Source organism: Enoplosus armatus, chromosome 15 (assembly GCF_043641665.1).
Source record: "Enoplosus armatus isolate fEnoArm2 chromosome 15, fEnoArm2.hap1, whole genome shotgun sequence".
In the NCBI taxonomy this organism is placed as follows: domain Eukaryota; kingdom Metazoa; phylum Chordata; class Actinopteri; order Centrarchiformes; family Enoplosidae; genus Enoplosus; species Enoplosus armatus.
Window position 1 is genome coordinate 6,525,928 of NC_092194.1, and position 23,398 is coordinate 6,549,325.

A 23,398-nucleotide genomic window follows, 5' to 3' on the forward strand; every position below is an offset into this window, starting at 1 on the left:
AACCCATCACAACCCACTTCACCTATAATGAACCACCATCAGTACCCTTGGTGATATGTTTCATACACATACAAAAATGCTCAAAAGTTTTATTTGTGCATTGTTGTGATTTTGGACACTAGTTTTGATCTTGTGTGCTGTTGGCAACATATTCTGCAGATATACCAAACAAATATGACAGCCACTAAGAATATACATGTGTAGTCATGCACATAGTCTTTCAATGATGTTGAGCAACAGTGGTGAAATGTAACAAGGTACAGTTTTGTGCTGTTCATGAATACTTCTATTTTACTTCCAGTCTATGTCATACTTTTATTGGACCACATTTTAGAGGCACATATGACACCTTTACACTATATTCTTATTTGATGGCTAGAGTTACTTACTTACTCTTACTTACTTACTTGCTCTATGGTTTTATATTAAAAACGTATGAACTTAATGAATATGACGTAATCAACCAAGCAGCATATAAAGTAAAAAAAATGGCTTCTCCTTGACCAGCTGCATCATTAACATGGCTGCTTACGCATTGCATTATATATATATATATATATATATATATATATATATATATATATATATAATACAATGCTACATAGTAAAACACCTCCAACACACGACGTCACGGTGCACAGGGCGGGACAGACTCGGACTCTGTCGCCCCCTGTTGAAAGCAGCCAACATAACATACCATTGATTGGACGCGGTACAAACTATCCGCCTCTTGTCGCTGTTGTCTCCTGCGGTGTGCGGTGAAAGCCAGCCAAAGACCAGTAAAATGGCGCTTACTTCCCAAGGAACAAAGAAAAAAGTTTGCTACTACTATGACGGTGAGTACTCGTGTGCGTGTACTTTAGACAGCGGACGCACTAATGAATGAAATCCGCCACTTTGCGCCAACAAAGGTTTCAGTTTATTTCACCTCTTGCTAACCTGGCACGCTAGCTAACCTAGCTAGCTCGAGTAGCAGGCGGCTCTCAACATCTCTCTCTATCACAGTGTTGTTGAGTCCATACATAGTATTAATGACATAATAGTGTTTCCTCGGTTTCCCTAAATGCGCGGGTTGCCCTCAAAATACTATTTTAGGCGTTTATCTACCAGATGCTAGTACTTTAACTTGATTAGTTATCGTTACTAGCCAGAGAGCTAACAAAGGGGGTATGAGTAGTTCATTGTCACCACAATTAACGCCAACACCAAGCTAACATTAAAAGAGCTCATCGTGCTACCTTCAAATGCCGGGTAGTTCGGCGTAAAATGATGTTTCAGTCGACGTAAAGCGCTGTGTGTAACTAAGTGCCACCCTGTACGTGTAGCTGGGTAGTTTGTATAGTTTCATAGAGGCGATTTGACTTAAATATTTTGGAGTGAAAGGTCCGGTTGCAGGATCATAACAGACTTGCATGATGGTGTTGTCGGATTCCCTCACTACCTTTCCACTGCATGAACCTGTTCTGCACACAAACTTATTATTGATTGTTTACTGTTTACATTTGTTCAATTTCTGCATGTAAATATTCAAATAACCGTATGTGGTGTGTTTTATTTGTTTACCCTTTAGGTGATGTTGGAAACTACTACTATGGTCAGGGACACCCCATGAAGCCCCACCGAATCCGCATGACTCACAACCTGTTGCTCAACTATGGCCTCTACAGAAAGATGGAGATATACGTATGTTAAATTGCAACAACAGTGCTCCTGAGTGAAATTACTGGGCCTCCCTGGCTTTTTTTTTGTGTGTCTCAGGAACTAATCTGTCCTCTTGTGTTTCAGCGTCCACACAAAGCCAGCGGAGAGGAGATGACCAAGTATCACAGCGATGATTACATCAAATTTCTGCGTTCAATTCGCCCGGACAACATGTCAGAGTACAGCAAACAAATGCAGAGATGTAAGTTTGGTCAGAGAGGTGGTCTGTGTACATAAAGTCTTGTATTTGTGTTCAATATTATTATGATTATTTCTCTGCCCTTGGTTTGCAGTTAATGTGGGAGAGGACTGTCCGGTGTTTGATGGTTTATTTGAGTTCTGTCAGCTCTCAGGAGGGGGCTCTGTTGGTAAGTTGTTTATCTTTTAAATACTACATTGCCCCAGTAATCTGTTAAATTCAGTTTAATCAGGCTCTTAATTCTGGCCTCCTCACTGTGCTCCAGCCGGTGCGGTGAAGTTGAACAAACAGCAGACAGACATCGCTATCAACTGGGCTGGGGGCCTGCATCACGCCAAGAAGTCTGAAGCCTCTGGGTTTTGCTACGTCAATGACATCGTACTGGCTATTCTGGAATTACTGAAGTGAGTACAAAAGCCCATCATAGCCTCTCAAGTACATGTTTGTTTTGCATGAGTGGATGATACTCTGCGTGGTTCATCACGTCTTTTTTTCAAAACTGATGGTGAGTTTAGGGTCCAGTTGTTCTCCCATGTGTCTTGTCTTGTCTCCCATGGTAAATATAAGCATATTAGCATAGTGCCAAAGACCACAAGATGTTTCTCGTTTTAGGACTTAAAGATTCTGTCCCCTCTTTCCAGATACCACCAGAGAGTTTTGTACATAGATATTGACATCCATCATGGCGACGGCGTGGAGGAGGCTTTCTACACAACAGACCGCGTTATGACAGTTTCCTTCCACAAGTATGGAGAGTACTTCCCCGGCACAGGCGACCTGAGGGTAGGCCTTGAAATTATTTGACAGATAAAAGTCATATTGTCAAAGTCATACAGTGAGTTGACATTTGCCTTGATCTCTGCAGGACATTGGTGCTGGGAAGGGTAAATATTATGCTGTGAATTACCCACTGAGGGATGGGATTGATGATGAGTCATATGAAGCCATATTCAAACCTGTGAGTAAATAAGGACTATTTGACTGATGTTTTGTTAATTGAGATCTTTCTTGATGGACAGAAGTATTTGAGAGTGTGGATGTTGTTGTTTGTGCAGATCATGGCCAAGGTGATGGAGATGTACCAACCCAGTGCAGTGGTTCTGCAGTGTGGTGCTGATTCCCTGTCAGGAGACAGGCTGGGTTGCTTTAATCTCACCATTAAAGGTAAGTAAATGAAACATCTCTCTCCTGATGACGTTTCACTGAGAAACTAAATAATTTCTCTCAATTGAAAAATGTTTTTTCTTGCTGTGTGCTCAGGCCATGCCAAATGTGTGGAGTACATGAAGAGCTTCAACCTGCCGCTGCTAATGCTGGGTGGAGGAGGCTACACCATCCGTAACGTGGCACGCTGCTGGACGTATGAGACTGCTGTAGCCCTCGATACCTCCATCCCCAACGGTGAGTTTTTATGTTCACACTGAATATAATTAGTCTAGTTTTCATTTGAGAGCAGATTTTTCTGTGATGGTAGTACTTTGTATCAGTAAACAAAAACATTTTTTCTCGGTTTAATATCAAAGTCCATTGAATACCTTTAGTTTTTTTCTTTTTCATCAGAGAAGCAATCTTAAGGCAACTTTTTTTTTTTTTTTTTTTACACAAGATAACCGCATAGTGTTTAAAAAAAACACTCATTGCAGGCTTTGTAGAAGGAACAACATTAGCAAGTGAAAAGAGAGAAAGTAGACTTGAAACATTTGTAGCAGCCTCATACAAACAATAAAATGACTTCTATTCACTAATGATAAGAAATGTGTACATTTTCCTGCCACTCGACAGAGCTCCCATACAACGATTACTTTGAGTACTTTGGGCCAGACTTCAAGCTGCACATCAGCCCCTCCAACATGACCAATCAGAACACCAACGACTACCTGGAGAAGATCAAGTGAGTTCATGAAAGTGCCGGTTAGGTGCAGGTTTGTGTCTCAGGTTGTTTGTGATTTCAGCTTTGTAAGTGGTCAGTTAGTCTTTGGGGGCTTGTTTGTTTTTCTTTAAACCAATCACAATAGACTTGGGTGGCGCTAAGCCCAGGATGCAGCGACGGTGCTGTTGCAAAATGCTGTCTGGGGGGGATTTGCTTTGGTGGAACATTTGCTTGTGGGGAGACTAGCCGTGGCATTAAAATGGTTAAATCCCTGCTAAAGAAAATGTCACATAAATTAGTAAAGGACGTATGTAGACTATGCGATTTTACAACTTTTACTGTTACATAAGACAAACATAACTTGATCATCTGTGTCCTAGAGGTGAAGCCAACTTACAGTTTAGTTCTGGAGGAGCTCACTGGACCCGTTAAAACCACAGACTTTGAAAACAGTAATGTGCAGTTAGCGGAAGGGGAGGAGAATGGCAACTGAAATAGTTGCCAGACTCGTGGTCGGTATGTTTAATTTGCTTTCTGTCTTCTAGGCAGCGTTTGTTTGAGAACTTGCGCATGCTGCCCCATGCCCCGGGAGTTCAGATGCAGGCCATCCCTGAGGATGCCGTACAGGAGGACAGTGGGGATGAGGAGGAGGATGACCCCAACAAACGCATCTCCAGTAAGTCATCGTTTTCTTTCATATTCACTCTAGCATCTTGCACTTAACCCTGCGAAACAGTAGGGTTCCATGTTTAATCTAACCCTGTCCTCTGTTCTGTTCAGTCCGAGCTCATGACAAGAGGATAGCGTGTGAGGAGGAGTTCTCTGACTCGGAGGATGAAGGCGAAGGAGGCCGCAGAAACGCAGCCAGCTTCAAGAAAGTCAAGAGAGCAAAAACCGAAGGAGAGAAAGAGGGAGAAGAAAAGGAGAAGAAAGGTGAGGAGGAAACAAAAGGTATCTATTCATTTTTTTCCATTTTCATCTCATCCTACTCATGTCATTTTGTAACATAAGGAGATCTTAATCCTAAATAATACAGACAGTGTTATTATGATGGCTATGAATTTGTTTGTTTACTTTAATAGAAGTAAAAGAAGAAGAGAAGGTGCCAGAGGAGGAGAAAATGGACACGTCAAAGTGAGAACTTAATTATTTTAACTTTATTACCATGTTGTCCAGGAAGTGGCTTATTGAGAGCGTTAATCATTTCTTTACTCCTTCAGGCCAAAAGAGGAGTCCAAGACACCTTGAAGTCCTCTGCAGCCAATGATGCCAATGCAACTGACCAGGACGGATATTTTAAAGCAAGAGTTTTTTAGATGAATCATCTTTCCAGGCTGCTGCTGTGGAAATCCATGAAGGACTTGTACCTTTGTAATGGGACCCCACTCCCTCAAAATGGGACGGGGATCTTAACATGATTTTCTAGGACACCTTTTCAACCTTGCTGTTAATTGACCGAAGTCAGTCAGTGTTTTGGAGTATTGTTTTTCTATGCTTTCTCATTTTTTTTTATCTTTAACCTTTTTATGCTATGACATTTGCTTTTCCATTGTGAAGCAACTCTGTAAAAATGGCGTAGTACATGTATGCTTTTATATATCTGATGGATTTAATTTATTTAAATCATAGATATTTTGGCTACTCTGTTTTGTCTTTCAGTCCCACTTTTGTCCTGTGTCTTTGGATATGTAGTTGAAGCATGTTTATACAATAGATCCTTTTCTGTAATACATTTGTGTCACTGGTCTTGCCTGCTAAGGTCACCCAGAGTGGTTAAAAGGGTTGTGTATACCTGAGAACCTTTTACATGTCACAGTGTAAGTAAATTACAGTCTTATATTTTAGGATGTAGTTTAGCTTAGCATCTGTCCTTTGTTGACACACTGACATCTTCTTTGGCAAATTCCTGGGACTCCTGCCTCACAACATTGAAAATGTTGAGTCCTGTCAAGTGATAGTCAGTGTCAGGCTTAGATGCCTCTGAAATTTGGACTTCAATGCCTCAGTGTAAAATAAGTGGCAAGACTAATGCTAGAATCCATTTGTTGTATATATTTGTATTCTGAAAACATGAGTAAAAGTGTCATTTAAATCTGACAGACCCCAGTGTGTGTGGACCACACTTTTAACACCAATAAAAATTGCCCTTAAAAGTTACATAACTTTGTTCTGTAAAGTTTTGAGTTTTTCAAAATAGGATTTTATAAAATGTGATGTCTGGTCTAATGAAATGATTGACAACAACTGCATTTTAAAAAGAAAACTATTTTAATATCAAGATCTGGGTGACGGCTAAGTATTTTCAATACCAATACACGCAAACAAAATCTGATAATTTCAAAAATAAAGATGCCATTTCTTTGCTGGCTGTAGTCTCACAAATATCGTCAAACATTTAATGTGTAACAGACACACTCAATACAACAACTTCACAAATGATGTTGCATTTTATCTATTACGCCCAGCAGTTTGCAACCTATCTCATTAGGTTTAGCTGCTTCAGAGCCATTGGCTCTGCTCCACAGGGTCGTCGTCCAGCAGTTCATCCTGCTCGACAGGCTCAGCTGTGACATCGGCCTCTGGATCTTGTGCTGGAGGCGATGATGGAATTTCATCAGCTGTCTGGATACGCACCTGACACATGACATGGATAGGACTTTAATTAAAGAGAAGCTAACTCACATTCAGGACCTGACCACTAATCAGTTGAGTTCATATATGCTGTAAGAAAGTTTAGTAGACACCAGATGAGTGTCTGCAATCTCAACAGAGAACTAAAAAAAAAGTTGAAAACAATCTTAAGGAACCTTCACTTGAGATTTAGCCGCCAGGTTGAACTATTTTCTCAGATATACAGTAGCAGTGTGGGAACCCTTTTGATATCTTAATGTTAATTCATGTGAAGACCTGTGAAACTTGTTTGGCCAATGACATCCTTGACAGCCATATTTCATTTTTCATGGGCTGTTTTTACTCCATTATGGCTATGGCAACTAAGGCAAGTATGAAAATTATTTCTAAAATATACACTGACCTTCTGTATCAGTGCTGGGCTGCAATTAAAACTTAAGACAACTCATACAAAAGGGTTTAATACTGTTTGAATTGCAATTTTCATATTTTATACAACATGTTAAACAAGTGACCACAAAGCTGCCTGTTCATTGGCCTGGCTGGGTAAAAACTGTCTGCTGGTAATAAATGTCAGCTCAGACAACAATGGAATGTGTTTTTCAGACTGCAAAAAGTAAATTGTAACCCAAAACATTTGAATTTTTATATGCATTTGTGAGGACCAGGTGAGAAATCCAATGATGGTAAATAAATTCAGCCACTTAAGATGTGTGCTTTTTCAGTTTTCTACTTTGATTTCACTTTCAAGACCAAGTCATGCAATTATGCACCGAGACAGCGTGACATGAGGGACAGTCTCACCACACTGCTCCTTTCAAGTTACACCACTGGCTTCTATATTAATTCAATGTCACATTGCTTTGGCTTGACTTTCTGCTATGCTACTCCTTAGCCTTGTATTAAAGGAACGTAAGCGTAAGCTGACATAACAGCAACTGGCACTATCACACACTGCAGACACAAACACTGCCTGGGACAAATAAAGCAGGGTCAGTGATCTGACAGCAGCTTACCCTCTTAGCTCGGGTCGGCCTCCTCCTGCACGGACAGAGGTAAAGGAATGAACTACAGACAGCAAAGCAGCGGAAGGAGAACACCATTTCCAGCACGGACATAAAGATGAGAAGCACCCACAGAATGATTGTGGTCCCCTGGTGGACAAAAGAAAAGTCAACAGCGCATTAATTCTGATCAACAAACACTTCTTTTTTTTGCAGCAATTTCAAGTCAATATCCAAACTGCAGATGGATAAATATTTGTATTCGACTTACATAGATACGGGTGGGGTCAAAGGGGCATTCGTATGTGATGCTGGAGGAGCCGACATCATCATCAGAAAACGTGCAGTGCGTTAGCAGGTTCCATCCTTTGTGAATAATTGCTTTCGCCATAGAAACTATCAAGCCCAGGATGGAGGCAACTGTCAAAAGACCTGCCAGGAAGCTGAAGACCAACAAGACCCACTGCTGCAAGGACAACATAACACGAGCACATTAGTTAGTGAAAACAAAACAAACAACAAACACATTTTTCCTCATACAAGATAACACTCTTTTCAATGTCAAGTAGGTCACAGGTGAGTCCACACAAAAGACATCCAATATTTGAATGAATTCTTTATTTGCCTGTACGTGTATGTTACCTATTTAAATAGTTATCTGTTTCTCCACACACATGCACTCACTCAAAAACAAAGGGCAGGTTCTGACAGGAGCTAGCAAACGACAGACGTGTGTGCTGAATGGAGGAGGGAGAAGGTGTGTCAAAGAGAGGGGAGCAGTATTTACCAGGATCCTGTTTCTCTTGTTTTTGGACAGGACAATGGCCGTTATTCCACCAATAATTCCCTAAAGGAGCACAAGAAGTTCAGTAAAAAAAAGACAGATAGATGATACAATATTTCTCCACAAAATGGTGCCATTGAAGGATTAAAGATTTACACACATTGACATTGAGTTTCCAGCAGCAAAGTAGTAAACACTTTTCCAGTTTGGTGATGAAAAACCCATTTTAATACCAAATAGCTTTTAAGTTCTTTATGCACACTTACCACCAAGCCTGCCACAATAGCAATGACATTAGAGATGGCGTACACCATGGTCCGGGCCTGGTTGTGCAAGTTGATGTGCCTGAGCACAGCACCGTGCACCAGTGCTCCCAGAACAAAGTTGACATGGCCCACCAGCACCAGCCCCAGCCCCATCTTCATCAGGGCTTTGTTGTCCTTGATGTTGGCACAGCATACTCCTAGAGGAAGCACAAATATGGTATTTTAACCTCAATCTTGACTTAGTTTTGACCATTGTGACCTCTGCCAAAATAAAACAAAAGATAACCCTTTACATCGTGTGCACAGCAGTCCATATTGTCAGGCCGAAGCACTCTAATCCCATATTCGAGTAAATACCAGCTGTGAGTGCATCAGTATGTGATGTTGACAGGGAGTAGTACGCAAGATGAAACTACAGTATGCACATACGTTTATTGACTGTGATCTGAAATACAGAACGAGCTGTAACTGCTGCACATTGAGAACTCGTGTGAGAGCTGACTTCATTGCAGTCCTGTGGTTTCAGCAAAGCCAGGAGGAAGTGGGCCAGTGGTTAGCGCACCGTGACAACGCTTGAGAACAAGGCAGTTACCACAATTATCCTCGACCCCTGCAGCGATGGCTGAAGATCTCATCCACTGCAAGCTGCAAAAAGCTGCAGCTATGGTGACAATTCAGAGGGGTCTGGGGGGGGGGGGGGGGGGGCTGTGTTGCACTATGCTTGTTCGCTTCCCCTGAGTATAAAAAGGTGGAGCACCCACCCATAGGCCATGTAAGCCCCTCCTGAACCAAACAGGACAAAGCTTTGGGTGGGGTGTCCAAACATTCACCACCACCTGGCCCGAGGGTTCAGGTAGAAACACATTGCTGCCTGTGTCATTCAAGCCTTCAGCTGGGTGCTGTGGGAAAAACTCACCTTGTTTTTGGTCATAATATTGTGTCATTTAAATGTTTGCTGCCATTCCAGCACACATCAACACATGTTGCTACTGTGATTAAACAGACCCTAACAAAAAGCCTGATATAATACTGATAATTACATATTCATGTCGTGAATGTATAGACACCTTAACAAACTTAATACATCTTACATTCCAATATATTAGATTTTCTGATAGTTACACAGGGACAGCACATGAATCCTAGGCGAGCCTATGCAACAGTTTCACAAATAGTTTCACTTTTATTTAGGTGAAACTCTGAACTAGAAGGCTACACTTACATATTTACAACTCAATTAGTTGGACAGGTCCTCAGTGACATAAATGAACACAAAAAAATATAATATTACATTGAGTTCCGTCGGCCAAACACGGGGAACAAAATGTAGCTTAGCTGCGTCTCTCCTCCTCTCAGCTCCGTCAACAACTGCGCAGACCACGCCTAAAAAACTTTAGCACGAGACATACCCATATACTCTGTCACTTCAGTGAAACGCGCGAAAAGTAAAACTTACCTAAGTTCACCATGGTGGATATGTGTCTCCTTAGGTCACATTAGTGTACAAGCTGTATTAAAGTCATTTTCTGACAGCTTTTTTGACACTCCTCTTCAGGTGGGTCGCTGTCTTCCTCTGCTGCCGCACACCTGCGGACACGCAGGCGTCACCTTCCGCCTACCTGCGCGGAAGCTCCGCCCCGACGCACGTTCACTGTACAATAAGACTACTTTGTGAGGGGGAGGAAGTTATGTAGGCCCATCTGTCCCCATTCGCTATTAGCTTGGATTTGGATTGACTATGCATACTTCAAAATAGCACATTTCAAAATTATAACAAGAAATAGAAAATAGATAAACATATATATCATATATATATAAGCCAACCAAATGCTGTATGGGCTACATGATTTTTAATGTGTTGTTGTAGTTTTACAACACTACTAGTGACTGGAGGCCGGGTATCAACCATTGAACCTTATTAACTATGATGAGTTGCTGTTGATGACTGTTTGCTGTCCAAATGTCTAAACCAGTGTAGTGTAAGTTGTGCTACATGTCCATAGAGTTAGCCATCCTGATTCTTTAGTCATTTGAGACCTTTGAATATGCCATTAATAAAATTATTTTAAAAGCTGTATTATGCAGGCTACCGTTATCTATGTATTATTATCTCCAGCATGATACTATAAAATATCACAAAGTCACATGAGATGTATTGCTGACCTGGGCATAATCTAAGGATATAAGCAAATAAAAGCCTGACCGGCTGCCTTGTGGCCTGTCAGGCTTATTAGCTTGATTGGCGGCACCTGTCCCTCCTTCCACTGCACCTTCTTAATGACACACCTGGAGTAGGAGAGTCATCCGAGTGCTTGGCCCACTTTGATGTTTTGCAATGGGGACAATAGAGATATTTCTTTGCCTTTTTGTTGGACATTTTATTGCTGTTCAATCAGCAATAACAGAGCAGGATGCCACATTTCCCCCAGATTTTCCTGCATCTTTTGAAAACATCATGCCTTTTCCATTTAAGAGCCCTTTTGACTTTACTCCGTATGACACCATCTTCAGCTCATGGCGAAGTCGGATCCCTGACTTTCACATGCTCGCTGAATTACCTCCCATCATGAGTGTTCCCAGGTTGGAGGTGTTTTGCGATGAATCTACGCTAACTCTGCTGGTGGAGAAGAGATCCTACGGTGTCGTACTGACTGGAGAGGAGATGCAGTTGGGTGATGGCTGCTATACCAACAGAGAGCTACCAAACGAATTTGTCTTCACTTACAGTTTGGATGAGTGTGGAACTACACGTGTGGTGAGTTGGCCTCATCTTTACTAGTTATTGTCATTCCACAGCTATGTAAGGATTTTCTGAGACCAGACTATCTTACAGATGCAGAATGGCATGGAGATGTTCACCAACTCTCTCCACTTGAATCTTCAAAAACCTCCTGGTACCTGGTGGCAAACGCCGTCCACAGTGCACATCTCCTGCATCCCAAAGAGGTGCTTCTATTGAACTGAAAACACTTGTAAGTGGTCACAAATAACCATACTAAAGGGGACTGCATGTCTTCTCAGGTCATACGATAATCCAAACCTCATGTCAGCGGCACTACCTGAGAAGAGCAAGACCATCATAATCAATGCCATGAATCGTGAGTAATAATGAGTACATATGTTAGGCTGAATTGTTTCATTTGTAGGTACAAATGTTTATTTTTCCTGCAGCATCCTGGACCAGTACCGCAGTGTCTAATATCTATAAAAGAGGCCAGGGTGTCCGTGTCCAGGTTTCTGCCAAAACCAGGCCTGAGCAGCAGCTTTTCATCCAGTCCTGTTTTGTCTCTGCTTCTCCCGAGCCTCACACTAGACCCAGGCATGCGGTCATAATGAATAAAGGGTAAGCAGCCAGTCAGGAATTGATTTGTGATGTTTGTCCATCATGTTCTGATCACCGGTGATATTGTTGCTCTCTGCCAGGTGCACAGCCCCGCTGGGATCTCCTCATGCTGTTGTACAATTCGTGGCCTCCGACAGGGCGGATGTGGTTAATTTTGTTCTGAACACCTCTTATCTCATTTCTGAGGTGGGTTTTTGTAAATTGTTTTCACTCCCATGTTTCTGCCGTTCAGCTGTATGACCTTGTGAACTCTCTCTTCTCCTCCCTGAAGCTGTACATCCACTGTAGTGTCCTCATCTCAAACCAGGGTGTCACCTTTGGCTCTAAATCCTGCAACTATAATGTGATCCAGTCAAGGTATTTATAGACACATGAAACTGTATTTTGTGATCTTCATTACTTAATGGGACTTTACTGTTTTTAGATGGGAGGACCTAAGTGGAACTGTACAGGTGTGCGAGTGCTGTAGCTCCAAGTGTAAAGGCCTGTCAGTCAAGCACCTTCCTGAAGGTCAGTGCTTTGTGTTGTCACAAGGTGTAAAAATGAATTGCTATTTCTAGTCTCTAACTCAACAGTGACTCACTAACCATATCATTTCAGATGCCAAGGCTATCGTCAGCATGGGCCCCTTGGTCATTGTGGACGAAGACGTAAAGAGGAGTCCTAAGCCTTCTGTCTCTGAGCCCCAAGAAACTTCCAGCGCTCCTGCTACCGCCTCCATGCAATCTGATGAGGCGACGACTGAGGACACAATAGTTTCTGGTACTTCTTTATTAAGAAGGGAGTTCTCCTCTCCCCCTCAAGGTATAGTGGTTGTGAGTCGGGACCCAGTTGCCAGACTGACACTTTGGCTACCTGGACAGGTGCAAGATATTGAACACAGTGAGCCTGAAGACAACTTGGCAGTCCAGTTACAGGCCAGTGACTCGGTGTCAAATGACCTTCCTGAGCTACATCCTTCAACCACAGATCAGGAGTCTCTTCTGAATACAAGTATCGCAAATGAACTAGGAAGTGAAGCTCGTATGAGGGATTTGAATAGTCCTCCACCGGTTGGATGGCCAATTCCTCCACGTCTGGAAAAAGCAGCCATTGCAGAGGAATCTCAAAGAAAAATGTGGTCTGGAAAGTTTGGCACAGAGGCTCAACAAGAAGTTGAAATCCCTCTGCCGGCTGAGAAGACTGTAAATGTCCTAAACCAGAATGATTTTAACCAAATGAGAAGCGAGCTGGCTCAGAGGCAGGCAGATGTAGCTGTGACGCCCCAAGAAGGAGCAAATAATGCCCAACCAATCATTCGCTCAAAACTTGAGTTTTCCAAAGGCACGGATGGGACACAGACACTGAGTTATGAGGAAGATGTGGTGAAGCAAGAAGGGAGAAACCGCGTGATCAGATTTGGGATGGATGAAATTAAAAGAAAACAGGAGCCCAGACAGAGAGGGTTGTTCTCAACTTTCCTGGATCTGTTGAGGTGACAAAATTGTCAGTTTCAGTTGTTCTGTGATGTCAGTAGTGTTGCATGTGAATATGACTTTCTGTCTCTTTTCCTCAGGAGGATGGACAAAGCAGAATAATTGCAGTTTAAGAATATTTCATAATTTAACTGAATAAACGTATTGAGCAATAACCCAGTTGTCTTTATTAAATGCCATTCCAAGTTTTGTTTGAGACGCAATGCAGGTTTTCACTTGACTAAAAAATGATTCAATTTCTTTCTGCCTTTACTATTCAGTAAATCACATTTTAAGCCTAAAAAACACCTTGTCCATATTATGGCTTCTGTGACAGCGTTTCATTCCCACCCAGATGTCGCTGTGGGGAGCTGGGCTCTGTAGTTGGGACAGCAGAGTGTGCGCTCTCCCTTTTACACCGCATGCTCGGTGTTTTTTCTATCCCAGGTTTGACCCTGGCCACTATTTCCTCCGCACCGCCACTCTCCTATAAAGTGCCCACGCTTGTCCTCACGCAGTCTCTTTCCCCGGCCACAAAACAACCGTGAGTGTCTAACTCACTGTTCTTGAAAAACTTAAAATAAAAATAAAATAAAAAATATAAAATCCACAAAATCTTCATAAAAACAAGCACCGTAATACTACAAAATACAAACGTTTTAAAAAAAAAATTGCAAAAAAAATTAATGTAATTTAAAAAAAAAAAAAGAAATACTACAACCAGGAGGCCTCGGGCTTTACCCGAAGTTGGCGTCTTTTTAAAGGAGGAAATACTTCAGAAGGCATCGCTTTATATCGTGATTTTTTTTCAGGTTTGACATTTTCTCAACAAGCTGGACCAGAGAGCCAGCTGTCAGTGTCTTTATTAGGCGAGAATTGAAGCGCAGTTTGGACCCGGAATACGGTTCATACCGGCATTTTTTTCCTCTGGCGTTTTTGAGGGAAGGTGTGCATTCATTTACTTTGTGAAGTCCGAGATATGAACACAGCGACGGGGAGTTATCCGATGGCTTCTCTCTACGTTGGCGACCTGCACCCCGACATCACGGAGGCTATGCTGTATGAGAAATTCAGCCCAGCCGGACCGGTGCTCTCCATTCGGGTATGCCGAGACATGATCACCCGGCGATCCCTCGGATACGCTTACGTGAACTTCTCCCAGCCAGCTGACGGTAAGACATGAAACGTGAAGTGATCGCCGTGCAGTTTAGAGCATGTCATTACTTGCACGCGTCAGTGCAGGCGGCTTCAAGAGGCAGAAAGCATGCATCCTTCAAATATTGACAATGTCACGGTATGCTGTCAATGTCAGTCCTGAAACTGCATTGAGCAAATGCAAAATCAGGGAGATACTGGCAATGAATTAAAAAAATAAACATTGGACTTTATGGAGTGATATTTTTGCAGTCTAAATAATCCTAATAAAGTCATAGCAGTTCTTCAGACTGGTTGGAGCACTCATTTGACCCATATAAGCATGTCCCAGTTCTTGTACAGCCCTTGGTGATATATGTCACTAAGATAGTTAAACTCCTCACACACATGCAGAGTTTGACTGATGCTTAAAAGTGAACAGAAAAGTCGTTTTATGCCCATCAATTATAGCACTGCTTTTGGGGATAGAAACTCCTCTTGCAGATCTCACTTATTCAGCCCAAAACTGACCCATTTCTGCTCCTATTTAAAGGGCCACTGAGTGAAACGAATTCCCATTGCCCTCCGCTGCTATATTCACTGAAAGCAAGAAAAAGGACAAGCGCAGCTGAACAATGACCCCTGAAATGCCTGCTTGACATGTCTATTATGTGTAATGTCTGCTACATGCAATAATATCAAAGACTGGATATTTGGATTTAATCCTAGCTTCATTTCGAACTGGTTAGGTTGAATCATTTAGTTGGTTTATCTGTAATATCTTAACCACTCAAGCTGCTTGTCAGAAGCTCATGTGTGAGTAGTGAATGTCTATAATACAAAAGTATCAGAAGTGTTGTCAAATGTCTGTATTGTGAGGCTTTTTCCATTTCCAGTCAATGGTATCAAAGCATTGAGCAATAGCAGCAGGTGTTGTGGTCGTCTGTGGACGCTTGTTTACATTGTGTGGACTTTTTTGCCTCTTGTATCAACGTTAAACACCTGTCACAATTCATCTGCGCTCGAGTCGGTTACCAAAAGCTGGAGTAGTGATAGGTTACAACTGGCTCACTTCCAGGGAGGTAGTATCACTCACTTGAGTAAATGTAATAAGAGCCCCAAGTGAGAAGACACCATTTGTTATTGGAGGTGTAGTCACTGGAGGGGGGGATGGTAGCTGTTGGGTATTTGAATGGAGTCCTAGCACGAGCAGTATATTACTGCCAGTGAAATACTACTTAGAATAGTAAAATATACCTGAGCAGTATTGTAACTAGTCAGTAAATGTGATTTCATGCGGAGTAAGGCAGTAGTCCAGCTTGTTTACAATCTCTGTAGGATTTCTTCACATCACAGCTGTAAACACTCACAAGACCTGGTGTTGCTCATCTGAGCATTCTTGTTGAATGTGTCTCTTCCCCATCAATGGTAGAGAATGCCCCAACTCACACTCCATGCCAGCACATACCTCTCAGGACCCCTCTCTAAATATAGAAGGTCTTTCTGAGCAGCCAAAAAATTGCCTGCCCACAATACTTTTAAGACAGAAATGGTGAACAATAACAAGTAATTCAACACTGTTAACGTTTTACACTATAACTACCATTCTAAATGACATTGCTAAATATATGACTAACTATCATAGATCACTTTGGCCTTTTTTCCCACTCTGAACCTTCCAGAAGTCCACATGTTTGACAGTGATCACACACCTTCTCTGAGCACACGGGCTGTGAAGTACAATTGCAAGCCAAACTGCTGATGCCAGCAGACGCAAGGCAGCTCCGTTTTGTTTACCAGACACTTTTGGCTGGAAAGCCTGGCCTGTGTGTCTGTTACTGTGGAGTGGCTGAACAAAAGGGATGTTTGGCATGTGTGCCCACATGGACATGAGAGCCTATATGAGAGTTAAAGCAATAGACAGAGAGGGAAACAGTATAAACTGAACCTTAGTGACTGAACTGGGTTCAAAGAAGACACAATGATTTGAGCAAATGAAAACAAACATTATGCTTAACACCACAATTTAAGCCCTATTGTGTTATCTGAGGGCCTGCTGCACTGCTACTGCAACTGGCCTAGGTGGAACATGGCCTAGCAGCATGTGGTGAGTTAGAGAAGGGGGCCATGTGCTCCCAGCTTGCCCACTGCAGCTGCCCCCCACACCTGTCCCAGCTGCTCGTAGACAGCTCATCCACACGGTCTACTGCAGTATCTTAACCATGTTACACGAGCGTTGTTAATGGGCTGGCAGCAGGGATTCTCCACTGTAGCTTCATGTTGTTTATTCTTCATCTTCATTTTAAGGGATGGCAGCATTATAACAACTGGTACTGGTTGAATAGAAACGCATGATGCATGATATGTAGCATACCAGTGACTGATATGTTTTCAGACTCAAGGCTCCATGTAAACAACCACCCATGACCTTTCCCTCCTACTCTCTGCCCCAACAGCTGAAAGAGCCCTGGACACCATGAACTTTGACGTGGTGAAAGGGAAGCCAATCAGAATCATGTGGTCCCAAAGAGACCCCTCCCTCAGGAAGTCTGGAGTGGGCAACGTGTTCATCAAGAACCTTGACAAGTCCATTGACAACAAAGCCCTGTACGACACCTTCTCTGCCTTTGGCAACATCCTCTCCTGCAAGGTACAACTGTCATAAATGTGACTGAGGAACTTTAAAACAGGAATATTGTTTCTTTTATGCTGTATAAATTCCCACTTTTGGAAAAACTGTCCCTGCTTGGAGAAATTGTGCTTAAGTTCGATTAAAAAATATATTCTTATGCACTCACGGAAACTCATAAACCATCTCACCTCACAACTAAACTAACAACAACTAACACATTTTAACAATACTTTAACATTTTGGAAAATACATTTATTTGCTGTCTTGCACAGAGTTAGATGATGATACCACTCATGACAGTGGCAGTTAAATATGAAGCTACAGCCATTTAGCTTAGCTTAGCATAAAGAGTGGAAACAGGGGAAACAGCTAGGCTGTGTCCAAAGCTAACAAAATACACCCAACAGCACGTCTAAAGCGGACTAATTAGCACATATATCTTCTTGAAGTGACAGCCGAAGGAAAAACTTGAAAACAGAAGTGTAAAACTGGCAATTTGTGTTTTTTCGGGGGGTTAAACTTCAAATACAATCCCAAAATGTTGCTTATTGCAGATTAAACATGTCAGTTTGGACAGAGCCATGCTAGCTGTTTCCGAGCTAAGCTAGACTAACTGGCCGCTGCTTCATATTTAGAAGATAGATTTGAAAGTGGTATTGATCTTCTCATCTAACTCTCAGCAAGAACACCGTATTTCCCAAAATCTTGAACTACTTTTGCTTTTAAAGTTAAAGAACTGCCTGCGTGTGTCATGATGCGCATTCACCCAAATGTCTCCCTCTGTTCCAGGTGGTGTGTGATGAAAATGGCTCCAAGGGCTACGCTTTTGTCCACTTTGAGACCCAGGATGCTGCTGACCGTGCCATTGAGAAGATGAACGGCATGCTTCTGAATGACCGCAAGGTGTGAGTGTCTGATCATCTAGGAACTAGGGACAAAGGGGTGCTCGTCATTGATAGTGTTTTGAGAAGAATTTAGCTTGACCTTTAAAATGATTATGATAGTATTTTAAAAGTTATCATGACATTAAAAGTCCAGATGTAGAAGGGGCAGTTCTATTGAGCGTATGGTGATAATGGTAATAGCTTATGTGTTAACTGTGTTATATTTTGTGTCTTAATGTAAAAGCCTGACTTGTCTGCTCTACACTTGTGTTGAGTGATTTGACTTTTCGTGTCTTTTTTCAGTTGGAGAGTTTGTGCGTGAATAATCGAACTAATAAGCTCATCTCGCACTACCGCCAGTATGAAGATAACCTCTGAACTGATAGCGATAACAAACTAAAAACTCTTACTTACTCTTATCTTTCCTACCAGACGCATTTTCTGTTGCCTCATTTGTCCACTCGCTGGTCACCCGTCTTGGAGTGTTTGTATGTGTGTGTGTGTATGACCACGCTTGTGTGTTTTAGTGATGGATCGAATGCAGGAATGCAATACTGGATGGCGGAAGGAGAGAGGTCGTCATAGCAAGGTATATAAGATCATTTGGTCCTCCTCAGCTTTCCTTTGTACTGTGAGACTCTGTTCCTCCATCCCTCTCCATCCACCTCCTCATCCAGTTTTGGACCAAGAATTAAGACGGTTGTCACTGTGTTGTCTAGCATGTCGACATATCTGCCTGCCTCTGGTGATTATTAACAGCAGTTGGATGATTTTTTCATTGCTTACCCCAGGAATGATGAGTCACGTGATGAAATGTAGCTGTGAATTTGTTTTGTGGATGTCGTCCCTGTTTTTGTAAGAGAATGAACTCTCTTTTACTTACCGTGCTTGCGTGGTCAGGTCCTCCTCTGTCACTGCGGAACTTTCTGTACCCGGAAACCCGGCTCAAGAGTGGGTTTTTTTAGATCGGAAAAAGCAAGTCAAAAGAGATGGATCCTGGTTTGTTTTCTCGTCTCTGTCAGGACTGTTTTAAAAGAGTGTGTATCGCTGCTCCTTCTCTATCTTCAGGTTCGTGGGCCGTTTCAAATCTCGCAAGGAACGGGAGGCTGAACTCGGTGCCAAAGCCAAGGAGTTTACGAATGTCTACATCAAGAACTTCGGGGATGACATGGATGATGACCGGCTGAAGGAGCTTTTCGACAAATATGGTAAAAAAAAAGAAGAATGGGACTAGATTCATGGCTGTTACTCCAAACGCTGATGCGGTCTAGTTCTGCTGTCTTACATCCACTTATCTGACCTTTAACCTCTGCAGGTAAAACACTCAGCGTGAAAGTGATGACAGACCCCACCGGCAAGTCCAGAGGCTTTGGATTTGTTAGTTACGAGAAACATGAGGACGCTAACAAGGTACTTCTGTTTGAATATGGAAATGTATCAAGCAAATCTTTTATTTGTCATTCCCTCTGATAATAATGATTTTGTCTGAAGGCTGTAGAGGACATGAATGGCACCGAACTCAATGGCAAGACTGTGTTTGTGGGCCGGGCTCAGAAGAAGATGGAGCGGCAGGCAGAGCTGAAGAGGAAGTTTGAGCTGCTGAAACAAGAAAGGATCAGTCGTTATCAGGTCTGTAGAAACTAAGCCCTTAATTAATCAATTACATTTCAATTCACTAATGTCTGAGAAGCTGCTATGTATGTTTGTCTTTGGTTGCAGGGTGTTAATCTTTACATTAAGAACCTGGATGACACCATAGACGATGAGAAACTGCGTAAGGAGTTCTCTCCATTTGGGTCTATTACAAGTGCTAAGGTGAGAGCGATCAAGCAGATGTTGTAATGCATTACCACCAGAGAAGAGATAATGCATCACTGCAATATAAATATAGCAACAACATGACAACATTGTATGTTTGAAGTTACACAAACGCAGCTTGTCTATATTTAGGTGATGCTAGAGGAGGGTCGCTCCAAGGGCTTTGGCTTTGTCTGCTTCTCCTCCCCCGAAGAGGCCACCAAGGCTGTCACTGAGATGAACGGACGTATTGTTGGCTCCAAACCCCTCTACGTGGCTCTGGCTCAGCGCAAAGAGGAGCGCAAAGCCCATCTCACCAACCAGTACATGCAGCGTATTGCTGGCATGAGGGCCATGCCAGCTAACGCCATCATTAATCAATTCCAGCCCACCAGTGGCTACTTCATGCCGGCTGTGCCACAGGTGTGAGAATCAAAGTCTGAAAAGATCCTCCTTAAGAGACAGCTATTTCCTACAGGAGTTAGTGGAGAGTGCAGAGCTAAAAGCTTTTCAAATGAATTCTAATGTTGCTCGGTGTCTGGTGGAGGTGTAAATACGCAACTGTGTGCTAACAAGTTTGCATCAACTTAAAAGGTGATAATAAGTTGCACAATGAGTTGCATGTGCCCCCAAATCGGTCAGTGCAACTTTAAAATAAGTTAATATACTTAATTTAAATTTTGAATGTAAAGAAAACATAATAACAATTCCCAACACTTCCAAGTGAAGTTTCTGCACTGCATTTCCCAGAGGTCTCCAGGCAAACTTTTGATACTTTTATTTCCATTTTATTTCAGTAAAAATGCCGCAGATTAAAAAGGTAGTCTCATCAGCGGTTTCAGTAGACTATGATTTTAATACCTTAAAATGATACACTTCACTCACTTGTACCCACCAGGCCCAGAATAGAACTACATACTATGCACCCAATCAGCTGGCCCAAATGCGACCCAACCCCCGATGGCAGCAACAAGGTGGCAGAGGTCAAGGTGAGCATGTGGCACTATGTGATAGTGCATCTATCTGTGATATACTTTCAGTTACCTAACATGCATAGTTATGCTGTAATGGGCCTGTTTAAAATATACAACATTTTGAGTGGAATTAAGTTTTGTATTGCATCTTGCATCATGTTTTTGTGTCTGCTTCTGTCACTCCCAGGTGGTTTCCAAGGGATACCTGGCTCGCTGCGTCAGCCAGGACCCCGAGCCAACCTGAGACACATGACTCCTAATAGCGGCACACAGGGCCCACGAGGTGTGTTCGCCAATAACAATTGACCAAAATGATCACCATCAACTCATTCATTCTGGCTTTAGCATTTTATTGACACTACATATACAGTCAAGGCTGCCAAGACACTGTGTGAACTCCATTTTCCCTCCTCTCTGCTAGCTACTGGCCAGGCCATGGGTCCTCGTCCCTCAATGGGAATCCCTGGCCCCCGTGCCATGCCTCCTTACAAATATGCCACTGGTGTCCGTAACCCCAACCCCCAGGTGGTGCAACCTATTGCCTTACAGCAGGTATGGGCAAAAGATCAATGGCACCATCTTGTGTTCCTGTCATATCAAGCCCCCAAAGTTATAAATAATGTTCCTTCCTCTGCTCTTTATCTGTCCCTCCCAGGCTCAGCCAGCTGTGCACGTCCAGGGCCAGGAGCCTCTCACAGCCTCCATGCTGGCTGCTGCGCCCCCTCAGGAGCAGAAACAAATGCTAGGTAAGAATCCCATGTCATAATGAATGAACTGTAATGCTTTTCAGTTTTTATCAGGTTGATTTATTCCCCATTTTTCCAAATAGGTGAGCGTCTTTTCCCACTGATTCAAGCCATGCATGCCAACCTGGCAGGAAAGATCACTGGCATGCTGCTGGAGATTGACAACTCTGAACTGCTACATATGCTCGAGTCTCATGAATCTCTGCGTTCAAAGGTACATCAGCACCTCTATCTTTGCCATAATGTCACACTGAAATGTCAATGTCACTGTCATTATTCATATTTGATGTTATGTTTGCACAGGTGGAAGAAGCCGTTGCCGTGCTACAAGCCCACCAGGCAAAGAAAGATGCCACTCAGAAAGTGGGCACCATGGCTACTACTGCTGCTGCTGCCACATCCTGAAGACTGCGTGCTGTATTAAATTGGTATGATAATACATAATCAGTCAAGCTATTCATACTTGTTGAAATGTTCAATTTAAGTTTTGTGGTAGTAATGAAAAGTAATTGTGTTGTTTCAGGGCACAGAAAAAAGAGCAGAGATGGGCAGAGACACACTACACTGACTCCAAACACCTGACTCCTCTGAACAATTATGCAAAAATGAAGAAAAAAAAAGAAAATGTAATTTTAAAAATATACTTGACCATTTTGAACAACGTTAAAGTTCCTAATTTTCTAGTTCTGTAATACTTTTAAACTGCATACCAAAACCAATAATGCAAATGAATCTCGAATGAAGGCCCTTCATTTTGTGGCAAAGGAGAGAAACCTTTTTTCTAAAAGGAAAATGAGCCTTGTTCTTTTTCTTTGCTTGGAAGTTTTATGTTTGATTTGAAATGATGGACTCCTCCATCCTATCATGTTATCATGGGTGTGTGGTATTCTCAATAAAGGGATGATATATCAAGGTTACCATTCTTGTGTTACTTTGCTTACATGTAACCTATTTTATTCACTTTCAAGTGTGTATGTGTGTATCTGACACTTGCCTGGTCAGGAGTGTGCAGAGAAGACCAGAGTACTGCAGGAGTAGAACAAACGATATAATGCTAAATATCGTGTTTTGTCTGGGCTAAATTGGGATCACGTAGGGTGTTCCCTCTTTGGATAAATGATTGATACAAGCAACATAAAAAGGGGGAAAAACATTTACATCTTTTGACTCTTAAAAGGGAAGTTTTGCACTAAAGACAGAAAGACAGGGTAAGTTTTTGCATAGACACCTCATGATCAAAATCATTGTCATGACTTCATTGCCATGAAATCACAACAAAGGGTGGAGCAAGCTCTGAACAGGAAGTCACAACTGGAGAGCCATAACCTCTGTCACTTTTGCATGGTTTGATATTAAGCTTTAAAAATGAATCATTCAATGCATCTAATTTTGTAAATAATAATGTTTTGTTGCAATAAAAATACTGTTTCATTGATTTTCATTCAATTTCATGTTCAAATTGTCATTTCTAAGTTATCCAATATTGGCTAACATAAGATATATGCAACACTTTTTCACCAATATATTCCTGGGATACATTTGCAAAACAGGGCTGAAAATGCAGAAATCTGACAGCTCAAATGTATTGCACAACAAAAACCTGGAATTGCTCAAAAACCTGGATATTGAAATGTAAAACTGGCAGAATCCGGAGTTGGAAAGGTTGAATATAAATGTCTTTAAAGACCAGGACATCTTTACATTTGAATTGTTTCTGTAGCTGAAAGTATGCAGAAGAATTAGTCGACTGAAAAACATACAAAAGTAGAATAAATTGCAAAGCAATTGCAGTTTTTGGTCCACATTCTCTGCAGCTGTTTTCCAGAGGGCCAGAGGTCAAATGGAGGGGTCTGCATGATGAACTAAAGAGTTAAGTGTCATGCTGGAGGAAGATAACAATCAGCTATTCATAACGTAATTACTTACAACTCATAAGCTCTTTATAATGGGTTTCTTATTAGAAAGTAGAACCCAAATAT

General features: G+C 42.1%; 3 protein-coding genes across 6 annotated transcripts; 2 read left to right on the top strand and 1 right to left on the bottom strand.

Moving 5' to 3' along the window:
* Positions 1–738: 738 nt before the first annotated feature.
* On the top strand, positions 739–6,146 carry LOC139297279 (probable histone deacetylase 1-B). Of its 4 annotated transcripts, none has more exons than XM_070919873.1 (14): positions 739–836; positions 1,571–1,683; positions 1,786–1,903; positions 1,995–2,069; positions 2,166–2,304; positions 2,542–2,683; positions 2,766–2,858; positions 2,956–3,064; positions 3,161–3,301; positions 3,683–3,791; positions 4,316–4,446; positions 4,551–4,721; positions 4,853–4,904; positions 4,991–6,146. In XM_070919873.1, the coding sequence occupies exons 1-14, from the start codon at positions 785–787 to the stop codon at positions 5,016–5,018; spliced, it is 1,473 nt and encodes a 490-aa protein (XP_070775974.1). In that variant the 5' UTR covers positions 739–784; the 3' UTR covers positions 5,019–6,146. The 4 variants fall into 4 exon arrangements, with proteins under 4 accessions (XP_070775974.1, XP_070775977.1, XP_070775975.1 ...); XM_070919876.1 differs by having other exon boundaries at positions 4,856–4,904; XM_070919874.1 differs by having other exon boundaries at positions 4,551–4,703.
* A 6-nt stretch (positions 6,147–6,152) lies between these two features.
* Positions 6,153–10,051, bottom strand: tmem54a (transmembrane protein 54a). Its single transcript, XM_070919878.1, has 6 exons — positions 9,912–10,051; positions 8,456–8,652; positions 8,193–8,252; positions 7,677–7,871; positions 7,418–7,555; positions 6,153–6,404 (listed from the first exon to the last, which is right to left on the bottom strand). The coding sequence occupies exons 1-6, from the start codon at positions 9,922–9,924 to the stop codon at positions 6,270–6,272; spliced, it is 738 nt and encodes a 245-aa protein (XP_070775979.1). The 5' UTR covers positions 9,925–10,051; the 3' UTR covers positions 6,153–6,269.
* Positions 10,052–13,922: 3,871 nt separating this feature from the next.
* pabpc4 (poly(A) binding protein, cytoplasmic 4 (inducible form)) lies at positions 13,923–22,555 on the top strand. Its single transcript, XM_070919955.1, has 15 exons — positions 13,923–14,424; positions 16,843–17,036; positions 17,808–17,923; positions 18,971–19,110; positions 19,218–19,312; positions 19,394–19,531; positions 19,622–19,717; positions 19,853–20,122; positions 20,598–20,688; positions 20,861–20,956; positions 21,095–21,225; positions 21,329–21,419; positions 21,503–21,633; positions 21,723–21,847; positions 21,943–22,555. Exons 1-14 carry the CDS (start codon positions 14,232–14,234, stop codon positions 21,822–21,824), a joined length of 1,884 nt encoding a protein of 627 aa, XP_070776056.1. The 5' UTR covers positions 13,923–14,231; the 3' UTR covers positions 21,825–21,847; positions 21,943–22,555.
* Positions 22,556–23,398: the final 843 nt, after the last annotated feature.

Excerpts from the sequence above, each read along its gene's own strand:
- LOC139297279 (XM_070919873.1), top strand. The coding sequence starts at position 785 with ATGGCGCTTACTTCCCAAGGAACAAAGAAAAAAGTTTGCTACTACTAT. Across the intron at positions 2,070-2,165 it reads CTCAGGAGGGGGCTCTGTTG|CCGGTGCGGTGAAGTTGAAC; the intron begins GTAAGTTGTTTA and ends ACTGTGCTCCAG. Across the intron at positions 2,684-2,765 it reads CCGGCACAGGCGACCTGAGG|GACATTGGTGCTGGGAAGGG; the intron begins GTAGGCCTTGAA and ends TGATCTCTGCAG.
- tmem54a (XM_070919878.1), bottom strand. Across the intron at positions 8,253-8,455 it reads CTATTGTGGCAGGCTTGGTG|GGAATTATTGGTGGAATAAC; the intron begins GTAAGTGTGCAT and ends GTGCTCCTTTAG. Across the intron at positions 7,556-7,676 it reads TTGACCCCACCCGTATCTAT|GGGACCACAATCATTCTGTG; the intron begins GTAAGTCGAATA and ends TTTGTCCACCAG.
- pabpc4 (XM_070919955.1), top strand. The coding sequence starts at position 14,232 with ATGAACACAGCGACGGGGAGTTATCCGATGGCTTCTCTCTACGTTGGC. Across the intron at positions 17,037-17,807 it reads GCAACATCCTCTCCTGCAAG|GTGGTGTGTGATGAAAATGG; the intron begins GTACAACTGTCA and ends CCTCTGTTCCAG. Across the intron at positions 21,226-21,328 it reads AACCTATTGCCTTACAGCAG|GCTCAGCCAGCTGTGCACGT; the intron begins GTATGGGCAAAA and ends TGTCCCTCCCAG.